We start from the raw sequence: 24,160 nt of genomic DNA, 5'->3' as shown, positions 1-24,160 counted from the left end.
ATATATCACAATGATGTAAATGAAAGGCTTCTTTATTCCTAAATGCAAAAATTCTTCTAATAACTGCCATAGGCACATGGCCTAATCTTCTATGCCAAACTTCAGGTTCCGTCATTTGTTCTACTGCTATAGATTTTATTCCATTCAATCCAGCTTCTTTACAATGTGTCCTCAGCACATACAGACCCTCTTTTTCACTACCAGTTGCCTTCACTCTCCCAGTGCAAAGGTCCTGAAACAAAAAATGTTCAGGAAAGAACATTGCATAACAATTTAATTCCTTGGTCAGTTTGGACATTGGCAAGAGATTAAACTTAAAGATTGGCACACAAAGTACATCCTTGAGGACATCACCTCCTGTTAAAGGACTGTATCCTACTTTTGTGACCTTAGCAGAGTCTCCTGTGGGCATTTGTACATTCCCAGCACCGCCTACTTTACCATCATTCAATAATAAGAAGCACTTACCTACCATGAGTGCACTTGTCTCAGATGTGGAAGATTTATTGAGTATGTTAAGCAACATTTGTATTGTTCGTGTGTGATCATTGGAGCAGTATTATTGGCTTGATTGTTTGCATTTGTTTCAGATTCCAGGGGACTGCCATCAACAACATTGGCTCTAGCCTTATGCTTGAAACCTTGAGGGTATCCAATTAACTTGTAGCAGTTCTCCTTGTGATGTCCCTTCTTGTTGCAATAACCACAATGCATCAGTTTAAAACAACCATCCCTTGTATGCCCTTTTCCATGACAATAGTCACATTCAACATTCCAGTTTCTTTTCTGCCTTGGCATATTATTTCTAGTTGTGAACATAGCCGCTGACTCCATTGCTTCTGCAGATACATGATTACTTCCTGCCACTAGTTTATGACTCTCATCCTGAACAATTAGAGCATATGCTTGGTTCACATTGATCACCTTCAACTTCATGAGGATTTGGCTCTTTGCCTGGCTATATCCTTCATTTAATCCCATCAGAAATTACAGTAAACATTGATATTGCAGATGCACTGAAAAATCCTTTGCCTTTTCACAATCACATGAAGGAGGTGGCATCATTGAATCATACTCGTCCCATAAATCTTTCAACCTTGAATAATACACAGATACTGCTGATGTTCCCTGAGTTAAAGTGAAGATCTCTTTGTGAAGAGAATACAGACGTGATCCATTCACCTTATTAAATCGTTCCTGCAATTCCTTCCAGACCAAATATGCATTCGAACGAAAAAGAATTCCACTCAACAATTCTTTACTCACATTACCAGTAAGCCATGAAACAACTATTGCATTACACCTATCCCATTGATGCCCTAAGGTTGGCCCAAATGTGTCCCTAGTGATCGTGTCATCTATAAAATCCAGCTTATTCCTTCCTAGGAGTGCAACTCTCATCGCTCTGTCCCACAAAGTGTAATTCTCCATACCTACGAGCTGAATGCCAACAGATAATGAACCAGGAGCATAAAAAGAGTGAAGATACAGAGGATGATTATGGTCAATGACCACTAGAGCTGGAACAAACATCCCCAAATCTGATATCTCATCAATCGCCATTAAAATTTTCAATTATACAGAATACAGAACTGTAATTCTGACGAAAAATTAAAGAATTATGAACAAAAGTGAAAATAACGAACAAATCTAGGGTTCGTTTAAGCTACGAATTAGGATTCAAAATTATCACGAGAAATGTCGATGAATCTCTCGATCGTCTTCAATATGCGAAGAACAATTCCTAGATCCTATCGGCGGGAGGCTCTGATACCATGACAAAACACATCGAATTATCAATTCTAGAAAAGAAAAGAAGAGAAAAAACAAAGGACGAAAATTGTGAGCACATGCTGAGCTCAAAACTGATCTTTAGAATGAATTATATTGTATACAAAATGAGTAAGCTAGCCACTATATATACATGTATATAACTACCCTAACTGACTGACAGCTGTTAACAACTGGTAACCAGTTGTACACTCAAAACTTCCACTAACTACATAATTAGCTACTTTAACTAACTTTTTATTCAGTTGACTCAGCAACTAACTATGGTACATCAAGGCAAGTAGCTAACTATGAGTGCACTTGTCTCAGATGTGGAAGATTTATTGAGTATGTTAAGCAACATTTGTATTGTTCGTGTGTGATCATTGGAGCAGTATTGTTGGCTTGATTGTTTGCATTTGTTTCAGATTGCAGGGGACTGCCATCAACAACATTGGCTCTAGCCTTATGCTTGAAACCTTGAGGGTATCCAATTAACTTGTAGCAGTTCTCCTTGTGATGTCCCTTCTTGTTGCAATAACCACAATGCATCAGTTTAAAACAACCATCCCTTGTATGCCCTTTTCCATGACAATAGTCACATTCAACATTCCAGTTTCTTTTCTGCCTTGGCATATTATTTCTAGTTGTGAACATAGCCGCTGACTCCATTGCTTCTGCAGATACATGATTACTTCCTGCCACTAGTTTATGACTCTCATCCTGAATAATTAGAGCATATGCTTGGTTCACATTGATCACCTTCGACTTCATGAGGATTTGGCTCTTTGCCTGGCTATATCCTTCATTTAATCCCATCAGAAATTACAGTAAACATTGATATTGCAGATGCACTGAAAAATCCTTTGACTTTTCACAATCACATGAAGGAGATGGCATCATTGAATCATACTCGTCCCATAAATCTTTCAACCTTGAATAATACACAGATACTGCTGATGTTCCCTGAGTTAAAGTGAAGATCTCTTTGTGAAGAGAATACAGACGTGATCCATTCACCTTATTAAATCGTTCCTGCAATTCCTTCCAGACCAAATATGCATTCGAACGAAAAAGAATTCCACTCAACAATTCTTTACTCACATTACCAGTAAGCCATGAAACAACTATTGCATTACACCTATCCCATTGATGCCCTAAGGTTGGCCCAAATGTGTCCCTAGTGATCGTGTCATCTATAAAATCCAGCTTATTCCTTCCTAGGAGTGCAACTCTCATCGCTCTGTCCCACAAAGTGTAATTCTCCATACCTACGAGCTGAATGCCAACAGATAATGAACCAGGAGCATAAAAAGAGTGAAGATACAGAGGATGATTATGGTCAATGACCACTAGAGCTGGAACAAACATCCCCAAATCTGATATCTCATCAATCGCCATTAAAATTTTCAATTATACAGAATACAGAACTGTAATTCTGACGAAAAATTAAAGAATTATGAACAAAAGTGAAAATAACGAACAAATCTAGGGTTCGTTTAAGCTACGAATTAGGATTCAAAATTATCACGAGAAATGTCGATGAATCTCTCGATCGTCTTCTATATGCGAAGAACAATTCCTAGATCCTATCGGCGGGAGGCTCTGATACCATGACAAAACACATCGAATTATCAATTCTAGAAAAGAAAAGAAGAGAAAAAACAAAGGACGAAAATTATGAGCACATGCTGAGCTCAAAACTGATCTTTAGAATGAATTGTATTGTATACAAAATGAGTAAGCTAGCCACTATATATACATGTATATAACTACCCTAACTGACTGACAGCTGTTAACAACTGGTAACCAGTTGTACACTCAAAACTTCCACTAACTACATAATTAGCTACTTTAACTAACTTCTTATTCAGTTGACTCAGCAACTAACTATGGTACATCAAGGCAAGTAGCTAACTCCTTCACAGTGATCAAGCATCCTGTGTTCACACAAGTTTTCGGGAAAAGGCCGCACCCAAGGGGTGTGATGTAGACAACCTACCCCAATGCAAGCATTAGTGGCTGCTTCCACGGCTCAAACCCGTGACTTATAGTCCATAGAGAGACAACTTTATCGTTGCTCCAAGGACATCCTACCCTAATACAAGTATTAATTGTTACTTCTACGGATCGAACCGTGACCTATAGGTCACACAGAGACAATTTTACCATTTCATGTTCCCCTTCAATTGATGTTAACTGTTGATTTTGACGTTTTCTTTTGACTTTTGAACTATAGATGTTTCCTCAAAATTTTTCTTGTTTGTAGGATTTGGGTAAGTGGTGTAATATTTTTTAATTTACAGCTTGTTTGGATGGTTGTTACCTATTGTATTATATCGTATCGTTACTTTAAATACAATATTTGTTTTGATTGTTACTTAAATTTTATTGTATCGTATCGTTAAATGTTTAAATCCATCATTACGTAACGACGAAAAGTGCCACATTATAGAACAACAAGTTTGGTGTGGCATCGTTACCTTGCTTTTTTCTCTCATTTTTCCCTTTCTTATTATTAAATAATTATATCTTATCCTTTACCTGATTTTTTAATATAATAATTCTACTTTATATCATATTTTTTCTTAGTAATATTACAATTTTATTCTTGATATTATTGGTACATGACATCATGAAATGACGACAAACGATACAATTTGTCCAAATGTTATATTCATCAAACAATACAATACAATGCAGTACTATACAATACGCTACTTTATGAAACGACATATAACAACAATCCAAACAAGCGGTTAGTTGACATTGAACTTGTAGTAAGATGTTACAAGCTTAATTTGACACGGAAAGATGTTTTAACACCTATAATTAGGGGTGTTCATGAAAAATCGAAAACCTGAAACAAACCAAAAACTACTCAAATTGACACAAGAAATTGATAATATTTTGGTTTGATTTGGTTTTGGTTTTGGTTTTGAATTTTAAAAAACTGATCAAATTTGGTTTGGTTTTAGTTTTAAACAAAAAATAACCGAAAAAACCGAATCAAACCGACTATAGAAATACTTATTTAAAACTTTATATATATATATATATATATATATATATATATATATATATATATATATATATAGTTTTTAAAATTTTGTAGTAGATATTTAACCGTTTGCACTCTTAGTTGGTAGTCTAGTTTTTTGCTATTATAGTAATCAAGTTCTTTGCTTTTTACATTATAGTTTGATGATAGTTTTATTTTGCTAAGTCCAAGAATCTATTTCATGTTAAAAATAAATTATCTTTAATTGAGTCCTTAAATTACTCATCACTATTTAGTTCAATTATATATTATTATTAGCTCTTAGTAAATGGCAAATATACTTAAAGAATAATTGGTTTGATAGTGTTGTGTCAGAATATAATCGGTGGAATATGTGCTTGACAAATGTCTCATATTAAAAAAAAAATGGATAAAAATAGAAACAATCGAAAACCGATTAAAACCGACATAAACCGAACCTATAAAAAACGGAGTTAATTGTTTTGATCTGTTTTTAATATTTGAATAACCCACTTAATTGGTTTTAATTTCTTTTAAAGAAAATCCGACAGAATCAAACCATGAACACCTTTACCTATATTTTTCTTCCTTGCTAGCTTCCACGTAATTTTTAGACCAGTCAATGGAACTCAAAATTATTTAAAGGAAAAAAAAAAAAGCAAAACAAAAGAAAGAAAGAAGTTAACTGTTTATATTGGTCAACTTGCCCGTCGTGGGAAATAGAGATTAAAAACATAGAAGGTGCTAACAATGTTCTTCCAAGTTCTATATTTAATTATCATAGCGCGTTATAATGAAATCAAAATCTCATCGTCATCGTCATAATCACCATCATTATTATCATCACTATCATAAGATAAGTATATTATTCTTATAATTAAAATCTCATAGGTCACATGTTGTGTACTCTATCTAATATATCTTAATATAGATGTAGATTCTAGACGAATCAGCAGTATTTCCTTCATCATTTGATTTGTTCTTCGATGTCAATCTCTTTCTTGTTACCGAGCTAAAACGTACCTTATTGATTGAAAATTCTATTAGTGGTTGTCTGTCCTCAATAATGAATTCTCGCTGACCCTATGGGGATCAATCAATAGCAATAAGACTAGTTTGAAGAGATTAGGAGCAAACATCACTCAAAGTCTAACGTTGAACTGTACATGTGAACATGCCCCTCAGTTCAAATTAAACTACCCCTTCTTGCATCCCCATTATATTGTTTAATTTCTTATTATGGGTTCAAAAATATAGAAGTATATATTGTTTATTGAATTCAAGTTGGTCTGTGTTTATTCTTCCTTGCAGGATTTTGAATTGTTTATGATTGGTTCTGCTTTAGCAGATTGGCATATGCCTATCCTCTGCTTACACGTTCTTTTTCAAGATTCTTTTTGTTCCTAACCTTAATTTGTACACATGCACTCATCGTCACTTTATCTCGTTTAGCGGGTTGGGTTGGACGACTCGTTAACTCAGCCTACTTTGATCCAGCACACACATCTCAACTCATATAAGGTTAAGCGAATTTTTAGCCAAAATTGATAATAACTTTGCTAAAATATCTTTAAAATAATTCATTTTTTGTTTGATATGTTATCAGGTAGCCACTCTAAAGTGTTGTATTTAGGAATTAATCAGCGCGTCCTGAATTTTAGTTTTTCATTTCAAAATGCAGGACGAAAATATCATGAAGTTAAAATTTCTTAAAATTTCAGGACAAAAATAAGTACTGATTAATATTTAAATAATATCCATGCGAATGGCTATCTGTGCATTTGCCCCCTTGGACGAGTCATTGACCCACCTATTTATTGACTCAACATATTTTAATCCGTTCAAAATCAGTCCAACCCGTCCATTTGACACCCTTACCCTTAGTCCTGACAATTTTTGTAACCACCAAAACCGTAGGATCAGGAAAATGCAACTACACAACTTGCAATAATTATGACTAAACAACTACTCCTACTACCAATTAACTATTGTTAAACAGCAGTTGACATTTTAATTTAATTCTCGCCAGGTATCACATGGATGACGATATTAGGGTGACAACATATCACAAACGTCATTTTTTAGTGTGACATTTTTTTTAAGTGTTCCTTGCAAGGCCTGATTTAAAAATATCTCGCCATTTTAAATCAAACCAAGCAATTTAATCTAATTAATTAAAAAATTAACCAATAATACTAATTATTTAATCATAATTAAATGATAAAAGCTCAAATACAAACATGTCTTACCTTTATTAAGTTTAGTAAAATACTAAGTGAGAATTCATAAAATATAGCCCCATTATTGTCTCCGGTTATTGATCAATAAAAGTATTAATTTGAAAAGTTTTTTATGCACGTGGAGTTTGAAATTTCTTGGATCTAAGGACAAATTTATCCTTAAAATTAAGATTCTTAAATTAACCTCTTACCATCTTCTTTCCCACAATAAATAGGCCCTCATTTTAGTCCTTGACTTCTTGTAGATAGTTGATAGAATTAATATCACACATCATATAAATGGACTCCCAATGGCCAGAAAACTCATTGGCTGATCTGAAAATGTTAATCAAAGAGTTGAATTGCGGCCAAGAATTCACACACAAGCTAAGAGAGGTGATAAAAAAACCTCTAGGAAATGGATACACGAATATTTTCGCTGAGAATTTGGTAGGGAAAATCATGAGTTCATTTTGCAAGACTTTGTCAATACTAAACTCTAGCAACTCCAATGAAAATTCTCCGATTCCGGTGGTAGCCGTTTTTCCTTGTCGGAAAGACGGCCGGATGTCGCCGGAAGACTCAACGGGCAGTTGCAAGAAATCATCATCAAAAGATCGAAGAGGATGCAACAAGAAAAGGTAAGGTTTTCGTACACCTCACCTTTCCCTGATTCCACTTGTGGAATAACACCGAGTATATTGTTGAGTGAGTCACTAACAAATGATTGGCAAATATTTCTAACAGGAAAATTTCAGTGAAAAGCATAAAAGAAACCTCAACTTTGGTGGATGATGGACATGTTTGGAGAAAATATGGCCAAAAACAAATTCTTGATTCCCCTTATCCAAGGTCATGTCTTAACACTAAGCCTCTTTCCATTAAGAAAATTATTTAATTACATTATTTTGGTTAATGATCATTATATATTGAGATTGAGATTCAATTGATTAATAAAAAATGCAGTCGGGTGTACAAAATATCCTGCATTCACGTAAGGTTCGTGAAAAGGCTGCATCTCTGAGGGTGTGATGTAGACAATCTACCTTAATGCAAGCATCCATTTGGATTGGATTTAAAAAGTGGCTTTTATGCAGAAATAACTTTTAAGCCAAAGAGCAATAAGTTGGGGTTGCCCAACTTATTGCTTTTGGCTTTTTTGAAGCAGTTTTTAACTTATTTAAGTACTTTTTAACTTTGCCAAATAGTGAAAAAGTTTAAAATAGCTTAAAAGTTGATTTGACCAGCTTAAAAGACAATCCAAACACCCTCTTAGTGGCTTTTCTACGGCTCGAACATGTGACTTATAGATCACACGGAGATAACTTTATCGTTGTTCCAATGTTCCCTTCATTTAATTAGTTGATTAATATTGACTGATTTATTGGTATGTGCATTAATATGCAGGCATTATTATAGATGTACCAATAAATTTGATCAAGGATGTGAAGCAATTAAACAAGTGCAAAGAATTCAAGCCAATCCACCACAGTTTCGGACAATATACCAAGGTCATCACACATGTAAAACTCACCCCACAGTTTCTCGAATGCTCTTAGATTCTTCAATAGATTATGAGGATACTTCAATCCTACTCAGTTTTAATTCCAAGGATAATCATTATTACCATCCTTATAATTTTCCCACATTATTTTCAACAAAAAAAGAAACCAAAGAGGAAGACTCTCTAAGTTGCTTCTACCCTAATAACAACCAAAACCAATCATCAACCTCCGACTACTTTCTTCCGGCCAATGATTCTTGGACCCCGGTAGCTGAAACTGTTATTCCCGTCAATATTCCTGTATTTGTAAATATTAATTCTGCAAAATATAAGTTAACGTAATGAAACAATAATAATAAATTCGAGCCCACTGAATTCACAGTGTTTCCTTAAGGAATTTAATCCCCTCCTAGTACCCAAGGTAATGGATTATTTCCTCCCAGGATAGAACGAATAACACACTGGTGTAGCGGTACTTCAAACCCCAGTGTTTCGGCGAACACAAAGTTCGGTAGCAAATCACACTTACAGTTGCTTTGTTTGAAGTTAAAAACAATGCAGAACGAAGGAGTATATACTCAGAAAAACGTATGGAAGTTCTGAGAGGAAGGAATGCAATGTATAGCCAATTTGTTGAGCGAATTGTATGTTGAGTTTTTTTTTAGTTTTTTGTATCTCTTCAACATTTGCTGCTCATATATATAGCAGCCAAGAAGGAGTGCAAGACCAAACGTCCACCCTTCATGGTGGAGCAAGCATTACATGTTTGTGGAGCAAGCACTTCATGTTTGTGGAGCAAGCACTTCATGGTGGGAAGACCATTATCCGGCTGCCAAATTATCAATACACGGATTGGAAAATATCCGTTTACAAATACGGATAATCTTACGTTAATATTTACTATTAACAAATAAATTTGGTCCAAAAAATTAATCAATCAATCGATCATTTGACCAAATCCAAATCCAAATCCAAATCCAAATCCAAATCCAAATCCGAAGCCGAAGCCGAAGCCGAAGCCGTAGCCGTAGCCGAAGCCGAGCCGAGCGAGCGACGACGACGACAGCGCGAGGCTTGCTTTCTTCTTAACTCTTTAAGAGCTACAAGAAGAGCAATTATATATATACCCACCAAAAATGTCTTCCACTTCCAATATGGGACAATGTCTCATTGTTAAGAGGGGAAACTTAAAATTTTACTCAAAATTTTATTTTCCCTCCATTTCCCATTCACCCTCATTTTAAGAATATTACATCTTAAAATGAAACCTCAACAATCCCCCACATGAATGGGGAATGGCTATATCATGAAAGAATGCATGAAAAACTGTGTGATTTACAAGCAAGGATTAATTGCATCTGGATAAGTAGGTTTCCCTTTGAACTTTCCGTAGTAAACTTATGTCGGATATACTCGGTCAATCGGTAGATTTGATATCTTTGAACCGTCGATCTTTGGTGTATACCTAGACAACCATAAGTCACACAATCAACCCTTAACCGTCTTTGGTTCTCATTGTTGTGTTCGTTTCAGCCATGAACACCGCCTGGTTTCATAAGTGCGTAGAGAACTGGCCTTACAGAGTTCTCCTTGAAGCGGCTCACACTTCACACTTAAATAGGTGATTCCTAAACGTGTCATCCTGTAGATACACTATTTGATATACCCCGTATCAAATTTAGAAATCATTAAAAAGCCTTAATGCTTTATCCTTGGTACTGAACATTGTCTCATCACGAGAATGGACTAAAATTTTATTTGACAATGTTGAACCGTCATTAATGACTTTGTTTGATCTCTTTGAACCTAGATCTTGGGATTTCCAGTCTTCTAGATAGAGTTACCGCCACAATGACTTGTTCTCGGCCATAGCCCCATTCCCCTTGATGATTTCTCAACTACCTCTCTAGTTAGGCCTTTTGTAAGTGGATCCGACACATTATCACTTGACTTTACATAGTCAATTGTGATAATTCCTCTAGAGAGTAATTGCCTAACGGTTTTATGTCTTCGTCGTATATGACGAGATTTACCGTTATACATGACGCTCCCAGCCCTTCCAATTGCCGCTTGACTATCACAATGTATGCATATTGGTGCCAACGGTTTGGGCCAAAATGGAATGTCTTCCAAGAAATTCCAGAGCCATTCAGCTTCTTCACCGGCTTTATCTAAGGCTATGAATTCAGCCTCCATTGTAGAGCGGGCAATACATGTTTGTTTGGACGACTTCCAAGATACCGCTCCTCCACCAATAGTGAATACATATCCACTCGTGGACTTAGAATCAGTTGAATCGGTGATCCAATTTGCATCACAGTATCCCTCAATCACCGCAGGGAAATTACTATAGTGCAATTCAAAGTTCTGGGTATGTTCTAAATATCCCAAAACTCGTTTCATTGCCATCCAATGAGATTGGCCTGGATTGCTCGTATATCGACTCAGTTTACTTATAGCACAAGCTATGTCTGGTCGTGTACAATTCATGATATACATTAAGCATCCCAATACACGAGCATAATCCAATTGTGATATGCTTTGGCCTTTGTTCTTTGCTAATGCAAGATTCACGTCAATTGGAGTCTTTGCAACTTTAAAGCCCAAGTGCTTGAATTTTTCAAGTACTGTCTTAATATAATGAGATTGTGACAATGCCAGACCTTGAGGAGTCTTATTGATCTTAATTCCCAGAATTAAATCAGCAACTCCCAAGTCTTTCATATCAAACTTGCTATTGAGCATACGCTTAGTAGCATTTATGTTGGCAATGTCATTACTCATTATCAACATATCATCCACATATAGGCAAACAATGACTATGTGATTTGGAACATTTTTAATGTACACGCATTTATCACATTCATTTATCTTAAAACCATTTGACAACATTGTTTGGTCAAATTTCGCATGCCATTGTTTGGGTGCTTGTTTTAGTCCGTAAAGAGACTTAACAAGTCTACATACCTTCTTTTCTTTACCTGGAACCACAAACCCTTCAGGTTGTTCCATGTAAATTTCTTCCTCCAACTCTCCATTTAAGAAGGCCGTCTTAACATCCATTTGATGAATTTCAAGACCATACACTGCAGCTAATGCTACTAACATCCGTATGGACGTAATTCTTGTAACTGGAGAGTATGTATCAAAGTAGTCTAGACCTTCTCGTTGTCTATACCCTTTGACTACGAGCCTTGCCTTGAATTTATCAATAGTGCCATCATCTTTGATTTTTCTCTTAAAAATCCATTTAGAACCCAAAGGTTTATTTCCAGGAGGAAGATCAACCAATTCCCATGTATGGTTGTTCAATATGGATTCTATTTCACTATTGACTGCCTCTTTCCAAAACAATGATTCCGAAGAAGTCATAGCTTCTTTAAATGTTTGAGGCTCATTCTCCAATAAGAAAGTCACAAAATCTGGTCCAAATGAAGTAGACGTTCTTTGACGTTTACTACGTCTTGGATTCTCCTGATTACATGTACTTTCTTTTGTTTCTTCCCGAGGTCGTTTAGATCCTTCACCAAACGACTCACATTCCTTTTTATACGGATATATATTTTCAAAAAACTCAGCATTATCTGATTCTATAACCGTATTATTATGAATGTCGGGATTTTCTGATTTATGAACCAGAAATCGATATGCTTTACTATTTGTCGCATATCCTATGAAAACACAATCAACGGTTTTCGGTCCTATCTTTACCCTTTTGGGTTTAGGAACTTGCACTTTTGCCAAACACCCCCACACTTTAAAATAATTCAAGTTGGGCTTCCTTCCTTTCCATTGTTCATAAGGAATGGATTGTGTTTTGCTATGGGGCACTCGATTTAATATTCGATTAGCCGTAAGAATGGCTTCCCCCACAAGTTCTGTGGCAAACCAGAACTTATCAACAACGCATTCATCATCTCCTTTAATGTGCGATTCTTTCTTTCCGCAATCCCATTAGATTGGGGCGTGTAAGGGGCTGTTGTTTGATGAATAATTCCATATTCTAAACATATTTCTTCAAAAGGAGATTCATATTCACCACCCCTATCACTTCTTATCATTTTTACTTTCTTGTTAAGTTGCGTTTCAACTTCATTTTTGTATTGCCTGAATGCGTCTATTGCTTCATCTTTACTATTCAGTAAGTAAACATAGCAATATCGAGTACCATCGTCAATAAAATATCATGAAGTTAAAATTTCTTAAAATTTCAGGACAAAAATAAGTACTGATTAATATTTAAATAATATCCATGCGAATGGCTATCTGTGCATTTGCCCCCTTGGACGAGTCATTGACCCACCTATTTATTGACTCAACATATTTTAATCCGTTCAAAATCAGTCCAACCCGTCCATTTGACACCCTTACCCTTAGTCCTGACAATTTTTGTAACCACCAAAACCGTAGGATCAGGAAAATGCAACTACACAACTTGCAATAATTATGACTAAACAACTACTCCTACTACCAATTAACTATTGTTAAACAGCAGTTGACATTTTAATTTAATTCTCGCCAGGTATCACATGGATGACGATATTAGGGTGACAACATATCACAAACGTCATTTTTTAGTGTGACATTTTTTTTAAGTGTTCCTTGCAAGGCCTGATTTAAAAATATCTCGCCATTTTAAATCAAACCAAGCAATTTAATCTAATTAATTAAAAAATTAACCAATAATACTAATTATTTAATCATAATTAAATGATAAAAGCTCAAATACAAACATGTCTTACCTTTATTAAGTTTAGTAAAATACTAAGTGAGAATTCATAAAATATAGCCCCATTATTGTCTCCGGTTATTGATCAATAAAAGTATTAATTTGAAAAGTTTTTTATGCACGTGGAGTTTGAAATTTCTTGGATCTAAGGACAAATTTATCCTTAAAATTAAGATTCTTAAATTAACCTCTTACCATCTTCTTTCCCACAATAAATAGGCCCTCATTTTAGTCCTTGACTTCTTGTAGATAGTTGATAGAATTAATATCACACATCATATAAATGGACTCCCAATGGCCAGAAAACTCATTGGCTGATCTGAAAATGTTAATCAAAGAGTTGAATTGCGGCCAAGAATTCACACACAAGCTAAGAGAGGTGATAAAAAAACCTCTAGGAAATGGATACACGAATATTTTCGCTGAGAATTTGGTAGGGAAAATCATGAGTTCATTTTGCAAGACTTTGTCAATACTAAACTCTAGCAACTCCAATGAAAATTCTCCGATTCCGGTGGTAGCCGTTTTTCCTTGTCGGAAAGACGGCCGGATGTCGCCGGAAGACTCAACGGGCAGTTGCAAGAAATCATCATCAAAAGATCGAAGAGGATGCAACAAGAAAAGGTAAGGTTTTCGTACACCTCACCTTTCCCTGATTCCACTTGTGGAATAACACCGAGTATATTGTTGAGTGAGTCACTAACAAATGATTGGCAAATATTTCAACAGGAAAATTTCAGCGAAAAGCATAAAAGAAACCTCAACTTTGGTGGATGATGGACATGTTTGGAGAAAATATGGCCAAAAACAAATTCTTGATTCCCCTTATCCAAGGTTATGTCTTAACACTAAGCCTCTTTCCATTAAGAAAATTATTTAATTACATTATTTTGGTTAATGATCATTATATATTGAGATTGAGATTCAATTGATTAATAAAAAATGCAGTCTGGTGCACAAAGTATCCTGCATTCACGTAAGGTTCGTGGAAAGGCTGCATCTCTAAGGGTGTGATGTAGACAGTCTACCTTAATGCAAGCACCCGTTTGGATTGGATTTAAAAAGTGGCTTTTATGCAGAAATAACTTTTAAGCCAAAGAGCAATAAGTTGGGGTTGCCCAACTTATTGCTTTTGGCTTTTTTGAAGCAGTTTTTAACTTATTTAAGTACTTTTTAACTTTGCCAAATAGTGAAAAAGTTTAAAATAGCTTAAAAGTTAATTTGACCAGCTTAAAAGACAATCCAAACACCCTCTTAGTGGCTTTTCTACGGCTCAAACATGTGACTTATAGATCACACGGAGATAACTTTATCGTTGTTCCAATGTTCCCTTCATTTAATTAGTTGATTAATATTGACTGATTTATTGGTATGTGCATTAATATGCAGGCATTATTATAGATGTACCAATAAATTTGATCAAGGATGTGAAGCAATTAAACAAGTGCAAAGAATTCAAGCCAATCCACCACAGTTTCGGACAATATACCAAGGTCATCACACATGTAAAACTCACCCCACAGTTTCTCGAATGCTCTTAGATTCTTCAATAGATTATGAGGATACTTCAATCCTACTCAGTTTTAATTCCAAGGATAATCATTATTACCATCCTTATAATTTTCCCACATTATTTTCAACAAAAAAAGAAACCAAAGAGGAAGACTCTCTAAGTTGCTTCTACCCTAATAACAACCAAAACCAATCATCAACCTCCGACTACTTTCTTCCGGCCAATGATTCTTGGACCCCGGTAGCTGAAACCTCCGGCGATGTTATGGCGGTGGCGTCATCGTCGGGATCTGATAATGTGGATTATATCTCATCTGGATCAGTTTACTCTTCTTGTTGTACTAGCACTCATAGTTTGGAGATGGATATGATGTTGGGTTCAATTGATTTTGACGATTTGCCTTTTGAATTTTAAGGATAGAGGTAGATTCAGGATGAGTTCTTGTGAATTCAACTAAGTCAATTACTTTCGGTTCTAATTATGTATACATAAGTTAAAATAATTTAAAGTGGATACATATAATAATAAAATTGAACTCATTTTGTAAGGTTGATGCTTCAGCTGCGCGCGGACGATTGTTTGATCACTAATGAACTATACATTTTTCTCATAAATTTTCTTGTATAAGTGATGTAATATACTTTTAATTCGTTACGTTGACATAAAGTTTATAGCAAGGTATGTTACATGCATTCGAAATTATTTATATTCATTAACTTTAAAAATGCATAAAATTTATATATTTTTATGTATATATATATATATATATATATATATATAGGCAAGCCATTGAGCCTTTTCTTGAACCATGCTCTAGCAAAAATAGCTCCTTTCTCCACGACAATTATTTTGATTCTCTCTGTCGAAATAGAAACTGCAAAAGGGTATATAAACGAGCAGCAACTGCCGAACACCGCATGTGAATCAGAAGCCGACGACGAAGCTGAGCCAATGACTATTATTATCCCCAGACCAATTTTGATGAACCCCATTGAAGCTGTAAGTAGTTCATAAACAGAATTTTCCTCATGCATAGTTCATAAACGATCCAATTATTCTTCCCAAATCCCTAATTTTCACCATAAAAATTCTAGATTTTGGGTTGAAATCTTATGAAAAGTAATGGAAAAATTGAAAGAAAGTATGTTAGAATCACTTACCAACAAATTGGGGAAGAAAAGTTCTTGGGAGAATCGCCTCTAGGGTTCTCTCTCTCTCTCTCTCTCTCTCTCTCTCTCTCTCTCTATATATATATATATATATATATATATATATATATATATATATATATATATATATATATATATATATATATATATATATAATATTGTTATAAAATAATAAAAGAAGAAAAAGAGTATTGCAGAGAAAAGTAGAGAGAGAGAATTCTTATTGATTTGGGATGAATTACAATGGAATAAAACCCCTCTATTTATAGGGAAAGTGACTTAGCCACCAAGTAACAAACCCTAAAATCTCTCTAAAATATAAATATTCAACTTAAATATAATTCTATTTATAACACTCCCCCTTGAATGTCTATTCATCAAATAATGTGCATCGTTAAAACCTCCATACTTCAGGAGGAAGAGATCGTCGAGTTCAACTTCCACTAGTAATGGTGATTCCTTCTTGAAAAACAGTATCTTCAGTTGAATCTTCATATTCTAATAATAAGATCGAATCAATTCCTATTCGAAAAGAAGATTTCATCATACCTGGCTTTCCTAACCTTACAACTGGCACTGAGACTTTACTTTATCAAGTTGGAAATAGGGAACTCCTTTTTGGAACTGCCTTTGATCTTAGGCTCGCAGCTACTAGGTGCGAACCCTTGAACCTAGCCCTCTTTCGGGGCACATGCATTGAAAGACGGCTTTTGTAACTAAAATAAAACCCAATAAAAAAATATTTTAGAGAAAAAAAAAGAGTACACATATTTAGAAATACGCCTTTTGGTTGCCTCGTTAAAAACCTAGCAAGGAAAACCCGGTTGGACAAAACCTTGTAAGGGAAAAGAGTACAACGCGTATTAACTCCCCCCCGATGAGAGCATCAATTTACATCCTTGAGCCTTCGCATCCCAATATTGTACACTAGCTTCTTAAATGATGACGTCGGCAGAGATTTGGTGAATAAATCAGCCATATTAACTCTAATGAATATGTTGCACCTTGATATATAATCATTCTTGATAGATATTGTGATGACACAATATGTCATCTTTAAATTTAATATTTATTTCTGTATTCTGAGACCTCAAATAGCACCATTTATATTTTCTCGACTTACGTGCGCAGTCCGTATATTTTTTCGAAAAGTTTTAATATGAAATAGTGCTTTAAAACTCACTTAAGTTGAATTCGGTCAATATTTTGATCAAACGAACCCGAATCAGTGTTATGATGATTTCAATAACTCCGTATGGTGATTTTGAATTTAGGAGCATGTCCGAAAAATAATTTGGAAGTCCGTAGTTAAGAGTAGGCTTGAAATGGCTAAAATAGAAATTTAAGTTTGGAAGTTTGATCGAGGAGTTGACTTTTTGATATCGGGGTCAAAATTCGATTCTGAAAATTTGAATAGGTCTATTATGTCATTTATGACTTATATGCAAAATTTGAGGTCAATTAGACTTGATTTGATAGGTTTCGGCATCGAATGTAGAAGTTGAAAATTCTTAAGTTCCTTAAGCTTGAATTATGGTATGATTCGTGGTTTTGGTATCGTTTGGTGTGATTTGAGGTTTCGACTAAGTTCGTATGATATTTTAGGACTTGTTGATGTATTTGGTTGATGTCCCGGGGGCCTCGGGTGAGTTTCAGATGGTTAACGGGTTGAATTTTGGACTTGAAACTTTGCTGGAATTTTTCTGATGCACTATCTGGTTTCCTTCTTCGCGTTCACGAGAGAGGTCTCGCGTTCGCGAAGGGGAACTGGAGGCAGGCGAGTTATCGCGTTCACGAGGTTGCCTTCGCGTTCGCGAAGAGTAATTTTGGGCAGCACAATTTTGTGCTTCGCGAACGCGAGGGTCTTGTCGCGTTCGCGAAGAAGAAATCCCTGGACAGCAGAACTTAAGTTCTAGAAATGCAATTTCATCCCATTTTTCATTATTCACGATTTTGAGCTCGGGTATGACGATTTTTGAGCGATTTTCACGAGAAAATATTGGGGTTAGTGTTCTTTATCTTATATTGATTATATTTCATGATTCAATTCTCATTTACATCATGAATCCATGAATCTATTGAAGAAAATCAGATTTTTATAAAATCTTCCAAAAATGTAAAATGAAGATTTGAAGGTCAATCCGATGTCGGAATTCGATAATTTTTGTATTGTTGAACTCGTATCGGAACGGGTGTTCGGATTTCATGAGTTTTTCTGAGATTCGAGATGTGGGTCCCACTATCGATTTTTAAAATAAATTTCAGATTTTAATCCAAAAAATTAGTAAACTCATATGGAATTAATTCCTTCGATTCGTGTTGAGTATATTGAATTGTTTGTGACTAGATTTGAAGCTTTCAGACACGAATTCACGAGGCGAAGGTTTATTGGAATCTTGAAATTGGTTGAGAAGCGAGGTAAGTATCGTGGTTAACCTTAACTTGAAGGAATATAACCCTTGAATTATTTGTTATGTGAAATTCATGTGAACGACGTATAGACGAGGTAGCGAGTGTCTATACGTCGTCAAACTAATTATTTTTATAATTATATCAAAATCAAAAATCATTTTAAATCATGAATTAATCATTATATTAATTGTTTTTCTCATATTTTCTGCTCAATGTTATGCCTTGAATCCATTCTATAATTGCTACATGCTTATTTGATTTATGTGACTTAATTGCTACTTGACATTTAGCATACTAATTATTAAATTACCTATTTTATCCTTAATTTCCATAATTAATTGCTACTTGTCATCACTTATTTCTAAATAAATCATAATTATTATATGCTTGTTGTCTTATAATTTTATATTAATGGTTGTATTTATTGTAGTAATTTCTTTTATAAGAATTGGTAAATTATATTATTTGAGGAGCGAGTTGCACGCCGCAACAGAAATAAAAATGAATATATTGGAGGAGCGAGTTGCACGCAGCAACAGAATTGATTGAAATGAATATATTGGAGGAGCGGGTTGCACACCGCAACAGAATTGATTGAAACGATATATTGAGGATTAGGTTGCATGCCACAACAGGATTAAATAAAAATGAATATATTGTGGGATCGGGTTACACGCCACAACAGAAACTTATTGAAATAATAATTGGTTATGACTGCCGAGTTGGCTTCTGCCGTTGAAATGAGTTACCTGTTTTATTTCTAGTATTGTTGTTATTATTATTATTATTGCGTACAGGTTAATGTAAGTGACCTGCCTTAGCCTCGTCACTACTTCATCGAGGTTAGGCTCGGCACTTACTGGGTACATGGGGTCGGTTGTACTCATACTACACTCTGTACTTCTTGTGTAGATACCAAAGTTGATCCTAGTGGCGTACAATAGATTTGCTCGGATTCAGCTATTTGCAGGAGACTTGAGATATAACTGCATGGCGTTCGCAGTTCTGAAGTCCCCTTCCACTTTATCGTAGCTGTGTATTTCTTTCGGACAACTTCATTTTCATTCAAATCTTTAATTGTATTATTCGAGTAGATCATGCACTTGTGATACCTGTTCTGGGATGGTACTTAGACATCGGTATTATTATGGATTATTCACAATATTTCAAACTTTATTTTCATATTTGTTTCTTTATTATTAATTAATTTAAAATTATTTAAAAATGGCTAATATTATTCTAACGTTGGCTTGCCTAGCAAGTGAAATGTTAGGCTCCATCACGGTCTCGAAGGTGGGAATTTCGGGTCGTGACAAGTTGGTATCAGAGCACTATGTTACTTAGGTCTCACGAGTCACGAGAAAGCTTAGTAGAGTCTGAGGGATCGGTACGGAGATGCCTGTCGTGTGATTTTATTTTATCATCGATGATTGAACCATTCTATTCTTATTCTCTCGCAGATGGTGCGAACACGTAATACATCTAATGACGGACAGGGATCGGAGCCCCCAGTGGCAACTATGATCAGGGGCAGAGGTAGAGGCCGAGGTAAAGGCAGAGTTAGAGCTTAGTCTAGAGCTCGAGCAGCAACACCTGTTGTAGAGCCTCAGGTGGACGAGCACAAACTACCACTACTCCGTCTCTTGAGAAGATGGCTCCCCAGTATCAGGCTTCAGCAGTCCCGCTAGTTGGGGTAGTTAAGCCAGTTGTTGCAGCACATGCCGGTGATAGGCCTGCTTTATCTTCTGAGGCTTTGTTGAGGTTGGACAAGGTTACCAAGCAATTTTCAATCCATTTCAGTGGTACACCTTCTGAGGACCCTCAGGATTTTCTTGACCGCTGCTATGAAGTATTGTAGAACAGGGGGATAGTCGAAAGCAATGGGGTTGATTTTGCAGTGAGCAGTTCTCGCAGCTATTTCTGGAGAAGTTCCTTCCTATCACAATGAGGGAGAATTACCGCAAGTAGTTTGAGCATCTCCAGCAGGGCAATTTATCAGTCACTCAGTATGAGACCCGTTTTGTGGATCTAGCCCATCATGCTCTTCTTCTGCTTCGTACCGAGAGAGAGTGGATGGGGAGGTTCATTGATGGACTCGTTCAACCTATCAAGCTACAGATGGGCAAGGAGACTGGGAGTGATATTTCTTTTCAGATGGCTGCTACTGTCGCTTGGCGGATCGAGATGGTTCTTTCATAGGAGAGAGGGCCAGTGTCAGATAAGAGGCCCCGTCATTCCGATAATTTCAGAGACGCCTCATCTGGAGGCAAGGGTACTTATGGTAGGGGTCATCCTCCCAGGACATGTTATTCAGCACTTCAGGCATCTCACGGTGCTTCAGGGAGTCACAGTCCTATTATGCCTTACTCTGGGCAGCCGACATTTAGTGCACATTCAACTCCTATCAGTGCACCACCACTCCAGAGTCATTATGGAGGCTATCCGACCCGTTCGGGTCAGCTTCAGCAACCACGACAACAGGATGGGTGTTATGAGTGTGAGAATATTGGTCATATCAGGAGGCATTGCCCTAGGTTGTTGAGCAACAGATCTCAACAGAATTCTCATGCCATTATACCGGCACCGGTTGCTCCACCGCCCGCCCGACCAGCTAGGGGAAGGGGTCACACTGTTAGAGGTGGAGATCAAACTATTAGAGGTAGAGGCCAGCGAGCTATGGCCTGTCCCAAAGATGTAGTTCAGACTGGTGGGGCCCAGCCCCGATTTTATGCTTTTTCAGCTAGACCTGAGGCCGAGTCATCCAATGCCGTGATCACATGTATTGTTCCAATTTGTCATAGAGATGCTTCAGTTTTATTTGATCGAGGATCTCTTTACTCCTATGTGTCCTCCTACTTTGCTTCATATATGGTTATACCTCGTGATTTCCTGAGTGCTTCTGTGTGTGTGTCCACACCGGTGGGATATTCTATCATTGTTGATCATGTTTATCATTCGTGTGTTGTTACTATTGGGAGTCTTGAGACTAGCGTGGGTCTTCTACTTCTTGATATGGTAAATTTTGATGTTATCTTGGGAATGAATTGGTTGTCACCTTATCATGCTGTATTGGACTGTCACGCCAAGACGGTGACCTTAGCCATGCCAGGGTTACCTCGAATAGAGTGGAAAAGGACTCTTGGCCATTCCACCAGCAAGGTTATCTCTTACGTGAAAGCTCGACGTATGGTCGAGAAGGGGTGTCTAGCTTATTTGGCTTATATTCGCGATCCCAATGCGGATGTTACTTCTATGGATTCATTCCTAGTTGTCCGTGAGTTTCCAGATGTATTTCCTGTAGATTTGTCGGGGATGCCACCCACAGGGATATTGATTTCTTTATTGATTTGTCTCTGGGAATCCAGCCTATTTCTATTCCACCATACCGTATGGCCCCGCCGAAGCTAAAGGAATTGAAGGAGCAGTTACAAGACTTGCTTGATCATGGATTCATTAGACCTAGCGTCTCGCCCTGGGGTGCACCGGTGTTATTTGTAAAGAAGAAAGATGGTTCAATGCGAATGTGTATAGATTACCGACATTTGAACAAGGCTACTATCAAGAACAAGTATCCATTGCCAAGAATTGATGACTTATTCGATCAACTTCAGGGTGCCAAGGTATTTTCGAAGATTGACTTGTGGTCTGGCTATTATCAGTTGAAGATTAGGGCATTTGATGTCCCTAAGACAGCTTTTCAGACTCGGTATGAGCATTATGAATTTCTAATGATGTCATTTGGGCTGACAAATGCCCCATCAGCATTTATGGATTTGATGAACCGGGTATTCAAACCCCATTTGGATTCTTTTGTGGTTGTATTCATTGATAATATCTTGATTTACTCCAGCAGTCTAGAGGAGCATGAGCAACATCTTCGGATTGTGCTTCAGACTTTGAAAAATAATCAGTTATATGATAAATTTTCAAAATGTGAATTTTGGTTAGACTCAGTTGCCTTTTTGGGGAATGTTGTATCGGCAGAAGGCATAAAAGTGGATCCTAAGAAGGTTGAGGCAGTTCAGAATTGGCCTAGACCTACTTTAGCTACACAGATCCGAAGTTTCCTATGTTTGTCAAGTTATTATCGCCGGTTTGTGGAGGGCTTTTCATCTATAGCATCCCCATTGACCAAATTGACCCAGAAGGGTGCCCCATTCAGATGGTCACATGAGTGTGAGTTGAGTTTTCATAATCTCAAGACCGCTTTGACTATGGCGCCAGTGTTGGTATTGCCCATAATTTCAGGATATTATACGGTGTATTGTGATGCATCTCACATTGGGCTTGGTGCAGTATTAATGCAATATGGCAGAGTGATTGCATATGCGTCACGGCAATTGAAGGTTCATGAAAAGAATTACCATGTTCATGACTTAGAATTGACCGCCATTGTTCATGCGCTGAAGATTTGGAGGCATTACCTTTACGGTGTCTCGTGTGAGGTATTCACTGATCATCGTAGTCTACAGTATCTGTTCAAACAAAAAGATCTCAATTTGAGGTAGAGAAGATGGTTGGAGCTGTTGAAAGACTATGATATCACCATTTTGTATCACCCCAGAAAGGCTAATGTGGTGGCTGATGCTTTGAGTAGAAAGGCTGTGAGTATGGGCAGCCTTGCGTATATTCCGGTTGGTGAAAGACAGTTAGCTACAAATGTTCAGACTTTGGCTAATCAGTTTATGAGGTTAGATGTTTCAGAGCCTAGTCGGGTTCTAGCTTGCATAGTCGCTCGGTCTTCCTTGTATGAGCATATCAGAGAACGACAATATGATGATCCTCATTTGCTTGTCCTTAAGGAAACAGTGTGGCACGGTGGTGCCAAATAGGTTGTTGTAGGGTAAGATGGAGTTCTGCGGATGCAGGGTCGTATTTGTGTGCCTAATGTAGACGGACTTCGTGAATTAATTCTTGAGGAGGCCCACAGTTCCCGGTATTCTATTCATTCGGGTGCCGCCAAAATGTATCAAGATTTGCGGCAACATTATTGGTGGAGGAGAATGAAGAAGTATATATTTGCATATGTAGCTCGGTGTTTAAATTGTCAGTAAGTTAAGTACGAGCATCAAAGACCTGGTGGTTTGCTTCAGAAGTTAGAAATTCCTGAGTAGAAGTGGGAGCATATCACTATGGATTTTATTGTTGGGCTCCTACGGACTTAGAGAAAGTTCGACGCAGTATGGGTCATTGTGGATAGGTTGACCAAGTCAGCACATTTCATTCCAGTAGCAGTTACCTATTCTTCAAAGCGGTTAGAGGAGATTTACATTCGCGAGATTTTCTGCCTTCACGGTGTGCCCGTGTCTATCATTTTTGATCGAGGTACGCAGTTCACGTCGCACTTCTAGAGTGGTGTACATCGTGAGTTAGGCACACGGGTTGAGTTGAGCACAACATTTCACCCACAGACAGACGGACAGTCAGAGCGCACCATTTAGATATTGGAAGATATACTTCGCACTTGTGTTATAGACTTTGGAGGTTCTTGGGATTAGCTTTTGCCACTTGCAGAGTTTGCCTATAATAATAACTACTAGTCGATCATTCAGATGGCTCCATATGAAAAATTATACGGGAGTCAATGTCGTTCTCCCGTTGGATGGTTTGAACCGGGAGAGGCTCGATTATTGGGTACCGATTTGGTATAGGATGCCTTGGATAAGGTCAAGGTTATTCAAGATCGATTTCGCATAGCTCAATCTAGGCAAAAGAGTTATGCCGACCATAAAGTTCGTGATATTGCATTCATGGTTGAAGAAAGAGTATTGCTCCGGGTTTTACCTATGAAGGGTATAATGAGGTTCGGAAAGAAGGAAAAG

General features: G+C 36.8%; 4 protein-coding genes across 4 annotated transcripts; 2 read left to right on the top strand and 2 right to left on the bottom strand.

The window, feature by feature from the left end:
- Positions 1-987: 987 nt before the first annotated feature.
- LOC138900608 (uncharacterized) lies at positions 988-1,563 on the bottom strand. The gene has a single exon (XM_070187713.1). The coding sequence runs from the start codon at positions 1,561-1,563 to the stop codon at positions 988-990; it is 576 nt and encodes a 191-aa protein (XP_070043814.1).
- A 1,032-nt stretch (positions 1,564-2,595) lies between these two features.
- Positions 2,596-3,171, bottom strand: LOC138900607 (uncharacterized). The gene has a single exon (XM_070187712.1). The coding sequence runs from the start codon at positions 3,169-3,171 to the stop codon at positions 2,596-2,598; it is 576 nt and encodes a 191-aa protein (XP_070043813.1).
- Positions 3,172-6,526: 3,355 nt separating this feature from the next.
- Positions 6,527-8,967, top strand: LOC104103471 (WRKY DNA-binding transcription factor 70-like). Its single transcript, XM_070187414.1, has 3 exons — positions 6,527-7,652; positions 7,759-7,863; positions 8,419-8,967. Exons 1-3 carry the CDS (start codon positions 7,312-7,314, stop codon positions 8,855-8,857), a joined length of 885 nt encoding a protein of 294 aa, XP_070043515.1. The 5' UTR covers positions 6,527-7,311; the 3' UTR covers positions 8,858-8,967.
- A 3,686-nt stretch (positions 8,968-12,653) lies between these two features.
- Positions 12,654-15,188, top strand: LOC108947920 (probable WRKY transcription factor 70). The gene is made up of 3 exons (XM_070187757.1): positions 12,654-13,868; positions 13,974-14,078; positions 14,634-15,188. Exons 1-3 carry the CDS (start codon positions 13,528-13,530, stop codon positions 15,169-15,171), a joined length of 984 nt encoding a protein of 327 aa, XP_070043858.1. The 5' UTR covers positions 12,654-13,527; the 3' UTR covers positions 15,172-15,188.
- The last annotated feature ends 8,972 nt before the right edge of the window (positions 15,189-24,160 follow it).

This window comes from Nicotiana tomentosiformis, chromosome 10, assembly GCF_000390325.3.
Source record: "Nicotiana tomentosiformis chromosome 10, ASM39032v3, whole genome shotgun sequence".
NCBI lineage: Eukaryota > Viridiplantae > Streptophyta > Magnoliopsida > Solanales > Solanaceae > Nicotiana > Nicotiana tomentosiformis.
The sequence above is the reverse complement of the archived record's forward strand: the minus strand, read 5'-3'. Positions and strand labels throughout refer to the sequence as shown.

Excerpts from the sequence above, each read along its gene's own strand:
- LOC138900608 (XM_070187713.1), bottom strand. The coding sequence starts at position 1,563 with ATGGCGATTGATGAGATATCAGATTTGGGGATGTTTGTTCCAGCTCTA.
- LOC138900607 (XM_070187712.1), bottom strand. The coding sequence starts at position 3,171 with ATGGCGATTGATGAGATATCAGATTTGGGGATGTTTGTTCCAGCTCTA.
- LOC104103471 (XM_070187414.1), top strand. The coding sequence starts at position 7,312 with ATGGACTCCCAATGGCCAGAAAACTCATTGGCTGATCTGAAAATGTTA. Across the intron at positions 7,653-7,758 it reads AGAGGATGCAACAAGAAAAG|GAAAATTTCAGTGAAAAGCA; the intron begins GTAAGGTTTTCG and ends TATTTCTAACAG. Across the intron at positions 7,864-8,418 it reads CTTGATTCCCCTTATCCAAG|GCATTATTATAGATGTACCA; the intron begins GTCATGTCTTAA and ends ATTAATATGCAG.
- LOC108947920 (XM_070187757.1), top strand. The coding sequence starts at position 13,528 with ATGGACTCCCAATGGCCAGAAAACTCATTGGCTGATCTGAAAATGTTA. Across the intron at positions 13,869-13,973 it reads AGAGGATGCAACAAGAAAAG|GAAAATTTCAGCGAAAAGCA; the intron begins GTAAGGTTTTCG and ends ATATTTCAACAG. Across the intron at positions 14,079-14,633 it reads CTTGATTCCCCTTATCCAAG|GCATTATTATAGATGTACCA; the intron begins GTTATGTCTTAA and ends ATTAATATGCAG.